This window comes from Herpailurus yagouaroundi, unplaced genomic scaffold (assembly GCF_014898765.1).
Source record: "Herpailurus yagouaroundi ecotype Mexico unplaced genomic scaffold, PumYag 195, whole genome shotgun sequence".
NCBI lineage: Eukaryota > Metazoa > Chordata > Mammalia > Carnivora > Felidae > Herpailurus > Herpailurus yagouaroundi.
In genome coordinates, this window is record NW_024412426.1 from 10,776,825 (window position 1) to 10,796,657 (window position 19,833).

General features: G+C 40.2%; 1 protein-coding gene across 2 annotated transcripts in view; it reads right to left on the minus strand.

Moving 5' to 3' along the window:
* Positions 1-19,833, minus strand: part of COLGALT2 (collagen beta(1-O)galactosyltransferase 2) — a 46,488-nt gene that overhangs the window by 9,051 nt on the left and 17,604 nt on the right. For both annotated transcript variants that reach the window (XM_040446568.1, XM_040446567.1), the window contains exons 6-8: positions 10,912-10,988; positions 6,461-6,567; positions 362-494 (exon numbers count right to left, since the gene is read on the minus strand). In XM_040446568.1, coding sequence (XP_040302502.1) covers positions 362-494; positions 6,461-6,567; positions 10,912-10,988 — 317 coding nt within the window. The remainder of the gene's footprint in view (positions 1-361; positions 495-6,460; positions 6,568-10,911; positions 10,989-19,833) is intronic.

Here is a 19,833-nt window from a genome sequence, read left to right on the forward strand (position 1 = left end):
GAGAGGCAGAAGGCAACAGAAACCTCCAAGCATACTTCTAGAAGAGTTACGGGTCCACCTCATATCTGGCCCAAACTCACCTACAAAGTCCCACTCTCCTTCCTCCTCATTACAAAAATGCATATCTAAATAAAGCATCATTGTGGCACCTGGGTGGCTCAGTCAGTTGAGCATCTGACTCTTGATTTCAGCTCAGGTCCTGATCCCAGGTTCGTGGGACTGAGCTCTGCATTGAGCTCCACGCTAGGCACGGAGCCTGCTTAAGACTTACTTTCTCTTTCTCTCTCTCTCTCTCTCTCCCCTGCTCATGCTTTCTCATAAATAAATAAAGCAAGCAAGCAAGCAAGCAAGCATTATTTACCTCTTTCCAGACAGAATAGTGGCTAAGAAAGCAGCCAATTTCACCCCTGGTTAGAGGCCTGGAAGAATAGGGATCTCGATATCCAGGCAGCATTTCAATATTCAGGGCCTTCAACTGGCTTGTGTTAAGTGCCCTGCATGAGAGAGACAATGTCTGAAAATCAACAAGTTGAGATGTCCCCACCACAAAAGGCAGAAAGAGAGCGTTCCGGATGTTCCCCAGAGCCTTTCTGCACATTGAGGAAGACTTCTCAGGTTTCCCATCAATCCCCAGGAGCTCATCAGGGTTAATGTGTCATGGCAGCATTACAAGCTTTTGGGAAGACAAGAAGGTATGTTATGCATAGTGTATCCTTCACAATTGCCAATGTACTTCTAAGTATCACCAGGTTTTTGACAGCTTTGAGAAAGTATTTTCCTAATGAAGGAAGGTGGCTAATGGCATTAAATACTAAAGGGGATGAAGACAGGAAGGAACTATGTACAGTATCTTTCCTTTGGACGTATTTTTTTTTTCAAAAAAGGTTAAGAACAAAAATAGTGGAGACAATCTTGTGAGCAGGAAGAGAGAAGTGACTCACTACATATATAGTATTCTCAATAAGATTAACAGCTGATTCTCAGAAACCATGGAGCCCACAAGGCAGTAGGTTGACCTATTGAAAGTGCTACCTGAAAAAGCCAAAAATTCTGTATCTATTCAAACTGTCCTTCAAAAATGAAGGATAAATTAAAATATTTCCAGATTAACAAAAACTGAGGGTTCATCACTAGCAGATCTCTACCAGAAATGCCAAAGAAGTTCTCATGCCAACATGAAAGGAAATTAGAGTGATAAGGATCCATATAAAGAAATAATGAGCATGGGGATATGTAACTGCATAGGTAAATATAAATGACAGCATAAGTGTTTTTCATTTATAACTCTTTCTTCTCTTACCTGATTTAAATCAAAGCTGTATATAAGTCTGTGTTAACGGGCATATAATGTAGAAAGAAGTAATTTGTTTGGCAACAATAAAACAAAGGAGGGGGAAAAGAATGAAGCAATATAAGAAGCTAAGTTTTTGTATGCCACTGAAATTAAGTTGCTTTTTTTATCGAAATATAATTGACATATAACATAGGTTTCCAGCATATACCAGAATGACTTGGTATTTGTATATATTATGAAATGATCAACACAATGTCTAGTTAGCATTCATCACCTCACATAGTTACAACTTTTTTATCTTGTGATCACGAGAACTTTGTAGATCTACTCTCTTAGCAGCTGTCAAATATGCAATACAATATTGTTGTATTGTTAACTATACTCATCATGGTGTACATCTCCATGACTTGTTTATTTTATGACTTAAGGTTTGTACCTTTCCACCCCTTTTACCCATTTCATCCACCTTCCAATACTGCCTCTGGGAATCACCAATCTGTCCTCTATATGTATGAATTTGGTTTTTTTTTTTTTCCTCTTTAGATCCTACATATAAATGAGACCATATGTATGGTATTTGTCTTTTCCTGTCTGACTTATTCTACTTAGCATAATGCCTTGAAAATCCATCTATGTTGTTAAAAATGACAGCTTCCTTTTCAAATGGATGAATAAAATTTAATTGTATATATTTATATGTGCCACATCCATTCATTCACCTGTTGGACTCTTAGGTTGGCTCTTGTAAATGATGCTGCAATGAACATGGGGTGCATATTTTTGAGTTCATCTTTTCATTTTCTTTGGATAAATACTCAAAAGTAGAATTGCTGGATTATATGGTAGCTCTATTTTTAATTTTTTTTCAATATATGAAGTTTATTGTCAAATTGGTTTCCATACAATACCCAGTGCTCATCCCAAAAGGTGCCCTCCTCAATACCCATCACCCACCCTCCCCTCCCTCCCACCCCCCTCTATTTTTAATTTTTTGAGGAACCTCCATACTGTTTTCCACAGTGGCTGCACCAATTTACATTCCTACCAACAGTCCATCTGTGTTCCCTTTTCTCTACATCCTTGCCAACACTTGTTATTTCTTGTCTTTTTGATAATAGCCATTCTAATACGGGTGAGGTGATATCTCATTGAGGTTTTAATTTGCATTCCCCTGATAATTAGCGATGCTGAGTACCTTTTAATGTACCTGTTCACCATCTACATCTTCTTTGGAAAAATATCTACTAAGATCTCTGCCCATTCTTTAATCAAGCTGTTTGGTTGTTGCTATTGTTGTTGTTGTTGTTGCTATTGCTATTGAGTTGAATGAGTTCTTTATATATTGTAGAAATTAACTCCTTATCAGATATAGAATTTTTAATATATTGATGAATATTTTCAAATATTTCATAAGTTGATGATTTTTCAAATATTTTCTCCCATTAGGTGGGTTGTTTTTTCATTTCATTGATAGTTTCTTTTGCCGTGTTGTCCCACTTGTTTATTTTTGCTTTTGGCATCAAAACCCAAAAAAAGCATTGGCATGACTGATGTCTAGGAGCATATTCCCTATGTTTTCTTCTAGGAGGTTGGTATTAATATAAACTAGATTACTATAAATCAAAATGTTAATTGCAATCTCCACGGCAATCACTGAGAAAATAACTTAAAAAAATGTAGTAAAAGAAACAACAAAGGAATTAAAATGGTAGAGTAGAAGGTATCTTTTTAATACAAAAAGGCAATAATGAAAAGCAGAAGGATAAAAAGATGTAAAACATATAGAAAACAAATGGAAAAATGGCAGATATAAATCCTACTTTATCAGTAATTACATTAAATATGAATGGATCAAACCCCACAATCAAAGGCAGAGCTTAGCAGAATGAGTTTTTAGGAACATGATTCAACTATGCTGTCTACAAGAGATAGGCTAGATTCAAAGGTATGAATAGGTTCAAAGTGAAAGGATGAAAAAAGATATACTATGTAACCAGTAACCACAAGAGAGCTGCAGGAGCTATATTAATACCTGACAAAATAAACTTTTAAACAAAAGCAATTATTAGAGATAAGGAAGAACATTTTATAATAAAAGAAAAAGAATTGGGGCACCTGAGTGGCTTGGTCAATTAAGTGTCTGACTCTTGATTTTGGCTCAGGTCATGATCTAATGGTCATAAGACTGAGCCTCACGTTGGGCTCTGTGCTAGGTGTGAAGTCTGCTTGATATTCTCTCTCCCTCTCCCTCTGCCCCCACTCCTGCTCATTCTTGTTCTCTCTCTCTCTCTTTCAAAAAAAATCAATCCATCAGAAAGACAGAAATTACAAATATATATGCACCTTACAATAGAGCAAAAACATAAAGCAAAAACTGAGAGCCTGAAGAAAGAGACTATTCAACCATAATACAGGGATACTTCAATCACCCACTATCAATAATGAATAGAACAACTAGGCAGGAGAACAACAAATAAAGACAAGACTTGAAAAATACTACAAACCAGCTAGACCTGACAGATATCTATAGAACATTCCACTTGACAGTAGCAAAATACACCTTCTTCTCAAGTGCACATGCAACATTCTCTAAGAAAAACCATGAAGAACATACAGATCATGAATTTAGCCTCAATACACTTCAAAGGATTGAAATCATATAAGGCATGTACTCCAACCACAATGGAATGAATTTAAAAGTCAATAACAAAAGGAAGCTTGGAAAATTCACAGATATGTGAAATTAAACAACACACTGCTAAATAGCTGATGGTTCAAAGAAGAAATCACAAAGGAAATGAAAAAATGTTTTGAGATAAATGAAAATGAAAACATAGCATATCAAAACTTACACGATGGGCTTGGTGTAGTATTTGGAGGGCTAGTTAAAGCTATAAATGCCTACATTAAAAAAGAATACCTCCAATGAATAATCTGATCTAAATAATCCATTTAGAGAAATTAGAAAAAGAATGGCAAACTAAACCCAAAGCAAGCAGAAGGAAAAAGTATAGACTACAGTGGAAATAAGTGGATGGAGAATAGAAAAACAAAAGAGAAAATCAACAAAACCAAAAGTTGGTTCTTTGAAAAGATCAACAAAATTGATAGCCTTTAGCTAAGCTGATCAAGAAAAAAAAAAAAAGGTAGACTCAAATTATTAAAAGGAGGAATGAAAAGTGGGCAACCCCCTACTGACCTTATCAAAATAAAAGGATTATAAGATAATACTATGAACAACTGTATGCCAACAACTTAGATAACCTAGATAAAATTGACAAATTGCTAGAAAGTTACAAACCACTGACTCAAAAAGGAATAGACATTCTGAATACACCTAAAACAAGTAAGGCAGCTGAGTTAGTAATAAAATTTTCCAGAAAGAAAGACACACAATCAGCTAGTTTCTTTGGGGAATTTTGCCAAACACCTAAAGAATTTAACACCAATCTTTCACAAAATTTCCAAAAAGTTTCAAAACTCTTCCAAAGAAGAGGTGGGAAGAATGAAGCCAGTATTATCCTGATACTGATACCAAAACCAGAAAAAGACATCATAGGAAAACTATAGGCCAATATTCCTTATAAATAGAGATTCAAGATTCTCAAGAAAATACTAGCAAACAGAATCCAGCAATGTATAAAAAGCATTGTACACCATGGCCAAGTAGGATTTATTCCAGGATTGTGAGGTTGGTTTAACATATGAAAATCAATCAATATAATGCACCTTATCAATAGACAAAAATGATCACATGACTACATGATCATCTCAACAGACACAGAAAAAGCATCGACAAAACCCAACTGTATATGGATTGAAAAATGGATTGACACATACATCAGCGGAATTAAATTGAGAGTCTAGAAATGAAGTCTTACATTTATGGCCAGTTGATTTTGACAAGGGTGATAAGACAATTCAAAGGAGGCAAGAATAATCTTTTTAACAAATGGTGCAGGGGTGCCCAAACTATGTGCAAAAGAAGGAATCTGAATCTCTACCTCACACCATATAAAAAACTAACTCAAAATGGAGCAAAAATGGAATATGTAGGAGACATAACAGATAAAACTGTAAAACTTTTATAAGAAAAGATAGAAATAAGTCTTTGTGACTTTCGATTTGGCAGTGGATTCTTAGATATGACACCAAAAGCATAAGCAACAACAAAAATATTTATTGGGCTTCATCAAAATTAAAAACGTTTGGGTTGCAATGGACACCATTATGAACTGAAAAGATAACACACAGAATGGTAGAAAATATTTGCAAATTATATAGCTGACAAGAGATTTGTATGCCGAATACATAAAGAACTCTCACAACTCAACTAGTTAGTTTCCCCTGGTCCTTGTGGCCTATAAATAAAACCTGGGCTCTTAGGTATTTGAAGCAGTGGTTCCCAAACTCTAGTGCACCAAAGAACAGGGTTGCAAGATTTAGCATGTAAAACATACAATATCCAGTCAAATTTAAATTTCATATAAACAACGAATAATTTCTTAGTGTAAGTAAGCCCAAGCAATATTTGTGACAAATTTAACTGAGTATCCTATATTTTATGTGGCAAACTTACTCAAGAATCACCTTGAGGCTTCTTAGATTCCTAGCCCCAGTCCTGAGATCATGATTAAGCAACCCTGAGATGGGACTCGGGAAGCTCTTCTCTTAACCATCCCCTAAGGATTCTGACACGGGTATCCAGGCCACATTTTGAGAAACATTGATGAAATTCTCCAGAAGTGATAAGAAACTTCACAATAGCTTCTAGCCATACTCCTTAGAGCCATTCATATGCCAAATTAACATACAACATGGAATGTAAATTTTGCAAAAATCTATACCTTGAACTAAATTAGTGCCAAATAAAAGGACAAAGGAAAGCAAAATAAAACAAAATAATAAACACAAGCAATAACAAAACTCTTGAAGGAATTCAACCAAGTTCCCATTGTGACTTTCCTGCCATACTCCTGGGAAATGTGATCAGCCCAGGCAGGCTATGGCAAGCATCTCAAGCAACAGGATATACAGATCGTTATGCATTTGTCCTCATTATTTTCTTTCGTTATGCATTATTCCTCACATTTTCTTCATGTCACCCAGGTTTGGACACTTTGCTCTAACCACATTTGCAAGGGTTCAACAAAAAACCCAACCCACTTTCCATCCACAGCCTCGACAATCTTGACCTCAATTTCCTGCTCATACAGGGTGCGTAACATCCGGTCCCGTCTGTCCTTTCTGCGCTTGAGGTTGATCATGAAAATCTAATGCAGGAAGAGAAGAAGGAAAAGAAACACAAGTCTTATCTTAGGCTGTATGGAAAGTTAAGTAAATGTAAGGACCAAAGTTTCAGTTAGAATAAGGAGTGGAGAAAATAGGGAAAACCGTGATGAAGGTTTGTTTATATTTCACATCAAGTCAAATGATATCATCCAAACAGAGTTACGTTCAAAACTTAGCCATGTGCAGTGACTTCACCCTCTCTTTGTTTCTTTTGTTGGTGGACATGTTTGCCCTGCTTTTGAGAAAGGAAAGTTCAAAACGTTGCTCTTCTGGAGGCCAAAGGTGAATTAAACCCAAAACATGTAAGACTCAGAGGTAGGAGGTAGGTAGTTTGGCAAGTGTGTTAGATTTTTCAGCAGACGTTAAGTCTATTCCCTGACGATCATTTACTAAATGTTTGCTTTGGCCTGGTCCCTATGTCTCAGTTTCCTCATCTGTAAAACTGGGGTGATACTGCTCTTATCTCATGGGCACTAAATAATCGCTATTCTTTGAGTAATACATTTCAAGTCATTCAAAGAATGAGGAAAACTAATCTTAACACGTCCCTTTTATTTCCAATGATCAAGGTCTCAATTTTAGTAGCTTCTTTGCCAGAATTTTTCAGAATTGAATTGAGAATTGCCAAAACTCCCCTAGAGACATGAGAGTTTTTCTGAAAGAAGTAAAGAGAAGGGGCCCTACTCTTGGGGGTAGTAGCCCTTTGAGGAATGGAGAAATGTAAAGACATCATCGCCACATCATACTAGTCCACGAAATCCCCCAAAATATGCACTCAGATTTCTTTCCATGAGGGCTGGGTCCACCTGTAGCCTCTCACGTGAGTCCCTAAATTCCTGGTGGCTGTCCTAAACACATGCATATCATGAAGCCACTGCAGAGCGTTATGGGTAGTGAAACTGTCCTGACTATTCCCAGATTTAAGGAGCCACAGAAGTACCTAAAGACTCACGAATGCTATTACATATTACATGATTCGTAAATATGAGTTTTCATAATGTCCTTTTGCTACAAGCAGTAATAAACTTACTTTGAACATTAAACTAGTCCTCTGAGAGTGGGAGATTTCAGCTGTCTGTAAGAAATACTGATGAGGGGGCGCCTAGGTGGCTCAGTCGGTTGAGCGTCCGACTTCAGCTCAGGTCATGGTCTCATGGTTCATGAGCTTGAGCCCCATATTGGGCTCTGCACTGGCAGCTCAGAGCCTGGAGCCTGCTTCGGATTCTGTGTGTGTGTGTCTCTCTCGCTCTGTCCCTCTCCTGCTCACGCTCTGTCTCTTTCTCTCAAAAATGAAAAAACGTTAAAAAAAAAAAAAAAAAAAGAAATACTGATGAGGAGAAACCTGAAGGAATAAATGGGATGACTTTGGCTTCAGCCTGACTAGACCACCCAAATGGCTCTGAGGAAGACATTTAATGCTTCCGGGTCCAGTTCCCTTGTTTGTAAGAAGAGGGAGTTGAACAACCTCATCTCTCAAGTACAACACCGATTAAAATGTCTATGATATGTGGTTTAGGTAAAGTTCGCTTTATGCTGTGTCCAGAATAAAGAAGAGACTATGTCTTGTAACCAGCTGGGGTTCAGACTTTACTGGGGGCAAAGCTGTGGTTCACATAGCCTTTTAATGTAATCATCAACATGTTCTATGTTTTACTGGATCAAAAGCTACACTAACTAAACGTTCAACCTCTCCTTACAAAACATTCTCACTTCCATCCCTTTATAAAGCACTGGGCAAAGAAACTGATGGGAAAACAAGATGTCCCCTTTGAAGAAATTATCCGCCTGAGTTAAGGCAAAGTGAATTGGGTGCATCGTGATTTCATTACTTCTCTTATCTACATAACTGGGTAATTATTTTTTTTAAACAGCATTTCTGTGGTGACTCTAACTTGCCTTGTTACTTGGGACTTTATAACTTAATAGATTGTGTTCTTTCACATTTCGTGTTCTTCCTGTTTAGAGGCACACCTTGACGGGCCATGTTTCATCCCATGATTTTAAAAGATACGGAAAGGAAGGGGTATTTCCTCATGTGTACACACGGAGCTACCTGAGGCCACTCCGGCAGAACAAAAATAAGCCCAAACCGGGGCGCCTGGGTGGCTCAGTCGGTTAAGCGTCCCACTTCAGCTCAGGTCACGATCTCGCGGTCCGCGAGTTCGAGCCCCGCGTTGGGCTCTGGGCTGATGGCTCAGAGCCTGGAGCCTGCTTCCGATTCTGTGTCTCCCTCTCTCTCTGTCCCTCCCCTGTTCATGCTGTGTCTCTCTCTGTCTCAAAAATAAATAAAACATTAAAAAAAAAATTAAAAAAAAAATAAGCCCAAACAAAACAAAAACTGAACAGATATGCAACAAAAAGTTGCCTCAAACCAGAGACCTCTAGTCTGGGAAGACTTTAGTAAATAATAATTCAGTCCCAGTTTTCTGCCAGGACAAGTGCAATAAAAATTGTAGCCATGAAGAAAAAACACAGACGGCTTGCTCATACTTCGTGAACAGCAAACAGAGAGAGAGCTACATAGCCAAACGCAGCCCACACACCACCACAAGGTCAGGGAGTACTGGGAGAAAGAAAAAGTCCCTGAAAATCCCCTTTTCTACCATCTTATCTCTGTTCCAGAGCCCAGGGTAATCACTTCCTATATCTATATCTCTTCCTAGAATTGGCATTTTCCAGAAGGCTTCCAGGGGTAACCCAGTCCTTATACGCACATCCAAATGGGAAGACCAGAGCTAGAAGATCCTGGTTTTGTCCCATTTGATCTCTTTTGCTTCAGTCCGCATAGGAATGTGTTGAAAATGAATATATACAAAGACACTCGGGTTCTCTCACCTAGAGAACCGAGGGCTGATGAGAGTTATAGGAAAGGACGCCTCTAGTAAGATGTAGAAGCTGGTACAGTGTGTGATGTGGACCAACTTTCCTGCAGCCTGATTGTTTTAAAGAATTCTTTGTACTTCATTCTGATTCCTCTCTACCACATTAAAGTCATCTCTTCCCATGCTGCCCTCGGTGAAAACAGCATCACAGCCGCTAAGTCTTTTCCACTTAATATTCATGAAATACTCCCTCCCATTCCTGAAGCCCAGATCCCCATCGGTTTTACAGAAGAAATACCAATTCCCATCCCAGCAGCTTGTAGACGGCTGTACTTTGGGGACATGTACTATACAGTGCAGGATGATGAACAAGGCTTTTTCTTGCCATGGAGCTGTGGCAGTGAGCACAGAGCACAAAGCTTGGCCTACAACACATCCAGAATCCATGGAAAAATTCCATCTCAGTTTGTGGATTCCTGAGGCACTGCCCTAATCTCTAGATCATCAAGCTCTCGAATACTGATCAGCAGCTACGTGACATGAGGGACCCACAAAGGATCAATGACTTGGAGGCACACTTCCGGCATTCCCAAGTAGCTGTTGTGTGCGTTACCGAGACAGGCATCACTTTATATTCTTGCTTCCTTCTTCATGCAATCAAAACTTCATAATAGGGGCACCTGGGTGGCTCAGTCGGTTTAACTTCCAACTCTTGAGTTTGGTTCAGGTCATGATCTTGTGGTTCATGGGATCGAACCCAGCATGGGATTCTCTCTCACTCTCTCACTCTCTCTCTGCTCCTCCCCCACTCATTTTCTCTCTCTCAAAAATAAATCAATTAATTAAAAAACAAACAAGCAAAAACTTTATATTAAATATGGCCCTTGGAGTGCTATTATGAAGTGCTTGCCCACGGAAAGGCAGAATTTTACTATAGGTTTCTTTTTTTTTTTTTTATTTTCCTCTCAACCCTACCCTCAATCTTTGTCCGTGGAAGAAGAGCACAGAGAAAATAAAGCACAGACTATTCCAGAATGGTTTCCATCCACTCAGAATAAAGTTAAGGTCCTCCAATACCTAAAACATATACCCTCTTACCTGACCCTTGAATCTTGATTGAAAGGTTTACAAAATATAGCAATATCTGCTCCTAGAAAATATATAATTGCACTCAGGACTAAACAGTAACGTCTTTCTAACTCAATGACTAATTCACTTTACCATGATGCTCCTTTAAAAAACTTTTTTTTTTTTTAATTTGGATATAGTTGATACACAATATTACCCTAGTTCCAGGTGTGTACGATGCTCAGTTTTTAAGATAAGAAAGCTGAGCTGCAACAAAAATGGAGTCATTTTCCCAAGACCTCAATGCCTTTTCAGCAGTCAGGTCAGTCTTGCTGGCTCTCAAATGTGTCATCAGGCTTGTGCTCTAATACAAACGTGTAAGCACGCCACATACATGCACACGTGTGCACGTGCACACACAGACACCTTTCCTACCTCATCAAATCCCATCTTGTCTGGATATTTAGGGACAACGGAAACAAACTGGGAGGGTTCCATTGGAGGACGGTCAACTGGAAGACACAAGAAGCACACAGAGCACTCTGTTAGCGAAAGGCTCAGAGAACCGAATTCCATCCACACATCTGATGTCTAGGAACACCACCTGGATGTCCGGGACAGGGGGTAACCACTCAGCAGTTCTCCAGGACTGAGTGGCTACACAGGAACCCTAATGGTCAGGGTTTCAAGAACACTTATTTATATGCAGACTGGAATATTCGCCCCATTTCCCTTAAGGGTAAAGATTAAGGGTGAAGGCTCTGGAGTCAGATGACCTGAATCCAAACCTTGGTCTGTGAAGGTCTGGAAGAGTTAGTTAAGTGTCCTCTCCAAACCTGTTTCTTCACGTGTTAAATCAAGATAATAAAAGTGTATCTCTTAGGGTGTAGTAAAATTTAAATGAGATCTGTATGCAAAGCACTCATCCCAGTAAATTAGCATAGTAAAAACTCAGTAACTTTCAAGCTATTACTTTACTGTGGCTTATAACGAAAGACCTCAGAACTGGGCCAGACTTCTTCTAAATAATGCCTTCTCTGTCTATTTTAAAGGGCCAAAGTCTGGGGCTATTTTTATCCCATCCAGGCAGGTTTAGCTACAGGTATGCAAAAGGTCCTTTATTTTAACACAAACTCGCCTCTGGGGGCCAAACCACATCCCCACACTTGGTACAGCGCTCACAGGTAAATTTCCAGATGGGAGGGGCACTGCATCTTAAGTAGTAAAAGATTTATTTATTTGATACCCCAAAAAAGTTCTCTTTGCGAACTACACATTTGAAAGGTCGGAAGCAACGCTGAGTTAGGAACCTGAAAAGGTCTTGAAGAATTTTAGAATTGTAAATTCAAAGTACTCATTTCGTTTTCCTTAAAGGGATAATAAAAAGAAAACCAAGTCAGAGCTGGTAACCGAGAGGTTGGAGTAACTGTTGGCGGTGGCCTTCACTACTCAGCAGTACCCATCTCCTCCATTCCGGGCCTAGGAGAGGAATCACTTCCTCACCCTTGAAATTGGTCATGGCCTCGTGAACTGCTGCTTCTCAGCTCTGCAAGCCCTTCCCCCCGCCTGCCCCCCACCCCCACCCCAGCCCCAACACAATGGCCAGAGTAGCAGATGTTTGATAAAGGAGAAATCCCACATTTGAAGTAGCCTAGAATGATGTGCTAACATATGCAGGACAGCTGCCCAGAAGGGCACCAGGACCACTGTAGACCTTGCATAAGAAGAAGTAAGCCACTGCTCTATGCAGCCAGTGGAATTTTGTCACTGTTTGATATCCTAGCATAACCTCTTCACCCTTTTGACTGAAACACTGTCCATAGAGTATTGTTTGTTTAACTCATGCTTCCCTGGGACATTAAAGAGAAACCAGGACATCCAGTGTCACCTGTGATCAAATGACATGAAGTTCTAGAAGGTGGTGAGACAGGTTTCCTAAACCAAACCCAACAGTTGTTGGTCTCATGACTTCAACCCTGACCCCTATGGTCACATTTCCGTGAGTACACAGTGCATGTGTTTCTGTTCCCACCGGGAGCCTAGAATATTTTGTTCCTTTCTGCTTTACCCCGCTCCTCATTAATTATTTTTAAATCAACAAATATTGATCAAGGGGGCACCATGTACAGAGTTAGGCTTTTAAGAGAAAGAAACTTCACATACAAACTCCTTTTTGTTCACAATGTTGTTTGAGGAGCTGTCTGGCTCTCCCTCCTTGGGACTGGGAGTTGGGAGGGGGTTATATTTTGAGTTACCCTTTTCATGCTGTTGGTCTCTGTCTGGCACTCACATGGCTAGGTGGCTTTAACGTTTCAGCCAAAGAGACTGCCATTTTGCTTCCATCAAACATGGGTAGTCACTGCATTCACAGGACAAGTGTCCCCCCAAAGCCACAAGTGGCTAGCTCCTAGAAGCCACCATTGAGCAAAAATATGAGAACTATGCCTGGGTTTTGTCACTGAAGACAGAGCTAAGCCACTGGGAAAGACGGAATGATGCAAGTAAGACGTATAAAACTTACTATGCCAGGAGAAGGGATGTGTCCTTGTTTCATCAGAGTCGAAGGTAACCTGTACACCAGCTTCGGTTTGGGGTCGTTTCTGACGCCATCATTCCCAATTTATCAGTCCCTCACTGAATCCCTCCCTAGACACAGTCCCCCACTGTACCACCAATTGGGAAAATATGCTTCTTTGGCTCCTAGATAGTTTCAAGATCTAGGAATAAGCATCATAGCTATTATTGTAGAGATCCTATTACTCACTGAACTCTGGGTTACACCCTCCACACATGTAATCCCAGTTATTTTAATCTTCACAACAGGTACTATGGGATAAGTATGAGTGTCCCTATTTTTACCGATAAAGAAACAAAGGCTTAAATATAACTTGCCCAGGGTCACAGAGCTGATAGAACTGGTAGGTGAACCGAAGTCTGACTCCTGGACCCTCGCCCCCACTCTGCCTGCCCCCAAAACTGGTCCTTGGTAGCCACTGGCATCAAGTTGGCCTTAGCAACTGGACTGAGTTCACAGTGGCTCAGTTAGCTAAGTCTTTGCTCCTGGGTGACCGTTGCTTGTTGTCTTGTCTATAGTCCATACTGGGCCACACACCATCCAGTGTACAATGTACCAGCCCAGTCATGCAACCCGAAATCTTGGAGAGATTGGGCTTGCACCAAATCCTAACTAAATCATAATCATTTCATCATAATCCAAAAGTTGCCCTGAACTTCTTCAATTGCTGCAGTTACGACCTTAGCTCAGGTCCTCACTCACCATGCCTGGGCTGTTTTAATATTTTTCTAACACTCACGCACTTAGTCTTGCCTCCTTCTAACTTGTTATGCACACTATGGTCAAAATAATCTTCTTCAAGCATGGTGCTGTTCGTGACCACAATAGTCACACCTGACAGTCTGCAATTGGTTAAGGGCTTTCATAGTCAACCACACCATTTAGCTTCACTTATTTTTTTGGTCGTTTGTTTTTATAGATGAAGAAATTGAGACCCACCCAGATGTAGACTTGCCCAAGGTCAAATGGTGAATCAACTAGTGCCCAAGATCAAATAGTGAGTAATTGGTAAGGTTATTGGATCTTCTGATTTCACATGCAATAATCTTAATAACCTTTACATGACATTCCGTTGCTCCAAAATGCTGTTACTGAGAATGGGCACCTAAGATCTCCCATCACCTCATGCTCTGGCTTGCAAGACGAGTCTCCTCATGCCACATATAGCCCATTTATTTCTATCACCTTTATAAGATCTAATTTTCTGTACAGGACGCACCTTCTCAAATTTTCTATATAGCTCCTAACATATGAAATGAGTAAGTACATGTGGAGCGATGCACACGGTGCTTTCAGCAAGTATTAGCTCCTTGTTGTTACAATCTCCTACCTCCCACCCTACCCGGGTTCTTTCCCTCTGATCTCTGAAGCTCCAGTCCGTAGTTCATCAGCTCTTTGACATTTTTGGTCCCTTATTTTTTCTGATTGTCTCTTCATCTTTTTATTTTAACTAAACACTTGGCGTTCCTTTAAGGATGCTGCCTCCCTGTCACCTGTGAGAGTAGAAGCTGATTTTTCTCACCTCCCCCAACTCACTCCAAACTGTTTTCCTTTCATCCCTCAAAACTCCCAGGTTCTCTGAAGTGTATCTTAGCACCCTCTCTCTCCTAGTCATGCCCCCTCAGCCACTGATAATGACAGCCTTTGGCTCACAATCTTGCTGTCCCTGCCATAATTATTAAAACCTCAGCATCCACATGGTGACCCACCCAACAGGCTGCTTCTAGGTCCTTGCATCACTCTTTCAGTGACTCACTACCACATTTGCTTTCATCACATCCTTCAGGTCCTCATGTCCATCTGTACCCAATCCAATGGGTTAGCACTCTTGCCCCACTTGTAAAGACTCTTCATTTGCTACCACTAATCTTGTTTGGCAAAATCACAATCCTGCTTGTACCTGATTACCCACTTAGCACCAAGAATACTGCAAAGAGAAACTCACACAACTGTGTTGACTGAGTCACTTTAAAATTACAACCACAGATGTCAAATTGGCACTCGACATTGCCAAATGATGCAACTGTACTTCCATAGTAAATCTACTTTCCCACTCACTGAAAGATCTGTTTTATGCCTTGTCCTCCCTCCTGAAGCCTCTAGCACCTCTCTCAAACTGATGTACTATGTACTTCATAAAGAAAATACTCAAAGTCTAAGTAGACCTACCTTTTCCTTCTACCTCCAGTGCACAAAGCCAGCCTCATCTGCACCTACACATTCTGTCTTCCCATCTGCTAGAGTGGAAGAAGCATCTCTGTTCCCACCTAGGACAACTTCTCCAAAATTGTCCTAGATGACGAGGCTTCTTATTTTCGCAAGGATTTCAGCCTTACAACTAACTTCTCTTCTACATCATCCGGTTCTCCTTATATAGTGGATCCTTCTTGCTAGCATATAAATATGCTAAAATCCTATCTCAACAAACACAAAACAAAACAACCTTGCCTTTGGTCTCTCACTCCCTTTCGGCCACCATCCTATCTCTCTCTCCCCATCTCAACAAGATTCCACCTTCCCATCTCCCCATTGTCCTCCCTTTGGCTCACTCCAATGGGCTGGTGTCCTCATCATTGCACCGCAGTGGCTCTTATGAAGGTCATCACAGATTTTTATCTTGACAGAACCAATGAGAATTGCCCTATCCTCATTTTACTGGGCTTCTCAGCAGCATCTGGCTCCTTCCCGAGACACTTCTCAGTTTTTCCTTCCAGCTTTTTGGCTGTTTGACTCCCCCCAAGGATCTGTCCTGTTCCTTCCCCTCTTCTCTTTCTATGATCTTTTACTAAACAAGTGCACACTGTTCCATGGCTTCAAATATCCTTTTAATGCTGATGACTCTCAGATGTCTGTCTCCAGATGGAGTCTCTTCCCTGAACTCGACTCCTATCCAAATATCTCTTAACCTCTCTATTCAGATGTTAAAAAAAAATCATAAGCTTACATGACCAAAACTTCCCTCTCCAAATCTTTTCCCGTTTCATTAAATAGTATGCCAGGCCACAAGCCTGGTGTCATCTGGATTCCTTGCTTTCCTTCGTGGGCTGCATCTGGTTCTCTGTAGGTCCCATTGGCTCTACCAATAAATATACCTTAAACCCACCTGCTCCTCATCACCTCCTTGCTACATCTTGCATCCCAACCACCATCTCCTCTCACCAAGAGAGAGGTATCGCTCCTCCTATACTCGAGTATCCACACCCCAGACAGAATGATCTTTCTAATGTATAAATAATGTCATGCCACTCCCCCCACCCCATCCCACATGGAGTCCCGTTACTCTTAGAATAAAATCTGAATTCCTTACTGTGGTCACAAGGCTCTGCATGATCCGGACACTTCTTCCTTCATGATCTCATCTCCTTCTACTCAACTCCTCATTTTGTGTACTCTAACCACATGGGCCTTTTGCTCCCGGAGCGTTACCAGCTCTCCAAACACCCTCTGCAGTTCCTTCGGCTTGGAACACTCTTCCCCCAAATATTCATGTGGCTGCTCCCTCGATACATTGTCTGCACCTCGTGTTAGAATATACATTCACTGATGACAGGGCTTCTGCTGATTTTACTCACTACTGTATCCCCAGCATCTTGAACAATCCATGGAACATAGTTAAGTGTTTAGTACTTAAAGCCTGACTCTCCCTTCTAAAACCTTCCTTGCCTCCTTACTGCTTTCTGGATGGTGTTCTGCTTTAGTGGAGCATTCAGGGACCACGACAGTTAAGCCACCCTAACCTTCAAACTTCATTTTCCTCTATTATTTAAAGCCAAACCTCGTGTAGAGTGAGAGTGCTTTTCAAACAGTATCTTTGCTCAGTTTCCTCTGTTATAGCGCCCTCACCATATCACTTCTTCTGTGTAAACTGTACACTTCTAGCAAAGCCCAGCTTGACAACCACCAGGACTTGAAGCTCTCAGAGAATACACCTGCCCGAACAATTTCTCACTATTCCAAATTCCAATTGCCCTTAAATCTTCTCCTTTCACAAAGCACTATCCTGCATCATTGGGGTCTTTTTTATGTTTGTCCTGTGTCTCCAGTTAAATACATACCCAAAACAGAGACCTGGTTGTAAAATGTTTTGAATCCCCAGTACCCTCATAGATTGTAGGAAGGCATTCAGTGTTTGTACATAAATATAATATAATTCCTGTTCTAATGCTTCAATTGGTATAGTCTATTAGCAGCTGTTTCTTTACTGTTCATTGGGTTCCAGATGCTGTGCAAAATGCATTTAACACCTGGCCCGTTTTTCCTGAGGACACTTGACGGATATGATTTCATTATTAATCCTTAATCCTACAGGGGCCTCCAGTCTATATTTCTGCATTACTATCCTCCAAGGTTTATTTTCTAATTATTTTTCTTACTCCAATCATGTTCTACCTTTTAAAATTCAGAATCTGAAATTTTAACAGAATTATAACTAACGAAGGTAAATTCAAGAATTAAACAAAATGCCACACATAAAGTGCCTAGCAATAGAGCTGGTATGCACTGGGAGATTAGAAATGGCAGCTATAAATTACAGGTTCTTCTCAGATGAATTCTACTTGTGTAGCATTGTGCCATGCATATTTATAATTTATATAATTTAAAAAACTTTATCGACAATGTGTGTGCTTCTACACAGAGGGAAGCTTCTGTGCTCTCAGTCCTATGGTGGAAAACAAGAGAAGGTAAGTCTTTGGCCTTCTCTGAGCTGGCATCTACTTGGAGTCAAGTCTGGCAGGCACGGAACAGGAGTGATGGCGGGTGTGTGTGTGTGTGTGTGTGTGTGTGACACATTACCAAGGTCAAACTGAGTCCTAATAACAGCAACCCTTCGATATTTTATGGAGTTGGTGTACATTGTTTTGTTTTGGTTTGTTTTGTTTTTGCTCCTCCCAACCCTGCAAAGTAAGTGCTATTATCCTCCCTCCGCAGATACAGGAACTAAAGCTCCGGGGGGGGGGGGGGGTGGAAAATTCTCCCTCCAGAAGTGACAGGGCTTGGGTTGAAATTCATTATGCTGCATTCCGGTTCAGTGCTCTTTGCAATACAGTTTTCATCCATTTCCTCATTTGTTCTTTTGCTTGTGTGGCCATACTTGGAGCAAATACTTGTTTGGTACCAACCATATGTCCTGTCCTGTGCTGGGTCCTTGGGATAAAAGGCAGTAAGATGCTGCCCTCATCTAGAACATAGACAATAGGCAGAAACAGTATGTGTTAAAGAAATTCACAAAGGAACTTCCTATGGGCTGGTTCAAGAAATACTATAACTGCACCAACTCCCTAGTCAATCCTTATTCCCCGCCCCCCGCCATGAATACTGGGGATTTTTTCTACATTATCCCTATTATTCTCTACATACTTAGAGAACAATAGTGTCTCTTGTTGCCTTTTTCAAACCCAGGACACTGAGATGAGGAAAGACTGGATGGCTTGCAAGCTATCATGCACATCAGCATGCAGAGGTTGTGACGGGAGGAGTGCTTGCCCTCATCCCACATATAGTCTGTGCATGTACTTTGCTCAGCACCACTGATGTGCTCCCCGTATATTGAGCAGACTGATATTTTGCAAACAGAAGCTTATATAAATACACTAGGAGAATCTGCTATTTAAAGAAAACTTCTGATGACTCTTTTAAATTATTATTGTCTTCCTTACCCTCTGGTCCCAAACATGTTTGTTAAAAAAAAATTCTCTGCTTTTTTCTCTATTTTTTGGCTTCTTAATTACTTCTACAACACTTTGAGTTCTGATTCAGCCTTTTCCGAAACCATTCTTATCATGGGTATTATCTGAAAAACTCCACTGGACTTTTTCTCAGTCTTTATCATACTTGAATGTCCTTCCACATCTCATGCTCCTGTGTTATTGAAATTCTGTGACATCACATTATCTTGTTATGGAATCCCTACTCAACATCTTTAGGCTTGATGGACTTATCTCTCCATCTACTCACTGGGCATGTCAACCTAAACCCATGTGTTCATTTATTCATTCACTTAGCCAACAAATCTTTACTGGGTGTCTACTAGGTGACAGGCAAAGGGCTATGCCTTGAGATGAACATGATGGAACAGCTTCAGAAGAATAGGTGTGAACTCTTCTTTAAATGTTTGGTAGAATTCCCCTGGAAAGTCATTTGGTCCTGGACTCATTTTTTTGGGGAGATTTTTGATTACTAACTCGATTTCTTTACTGGTTATGGGTATGTTCAAATTTGCTATTTATTCTTGTTTCAGTTTTTGTAGTTTATATGTTTCTAAGAATTTGTCCATTTCTTCCAGATTGCCCAATTTATTGGCATATAATTGTTCACCATATTTTCTTATTATTGTTTGTATTTCTGCTGTGTTGGTTGTGATCTCTCCTTTATCATCCTTGATTTTATTCACTTGGGTCCTTTCCTTTTTCTGTTTGATCAAACTGGCTAGGGGTGTATCAATTTTGTTAATTCTTTCAAAGAACCAGCTCCTGGTTTAATTGATCTGTTCTGTTTGTTTGTTTGTTTTGGTTTCAATAGCATTGATTTCTGCTCTAATCTTTATTATTTTTTATCTTCTGCTGGTTTTGGGTTTTATTTGCCATTCTTTTTGAGATGAACATGACAAAAAAGGCATTTACTGTCTGAGGGTGGGGAGCAGGAAATAGATACTCACAGGCAACTCAATGGGTCTAAAAACGAACTCATGACTTTTCTTTGCAAATGTCTCCTTAATTCTACATGCTGTATACCCTTTAAAACTCTTACTGTTATCCCCAAACACTCAAGTCAGAACTTAGAAG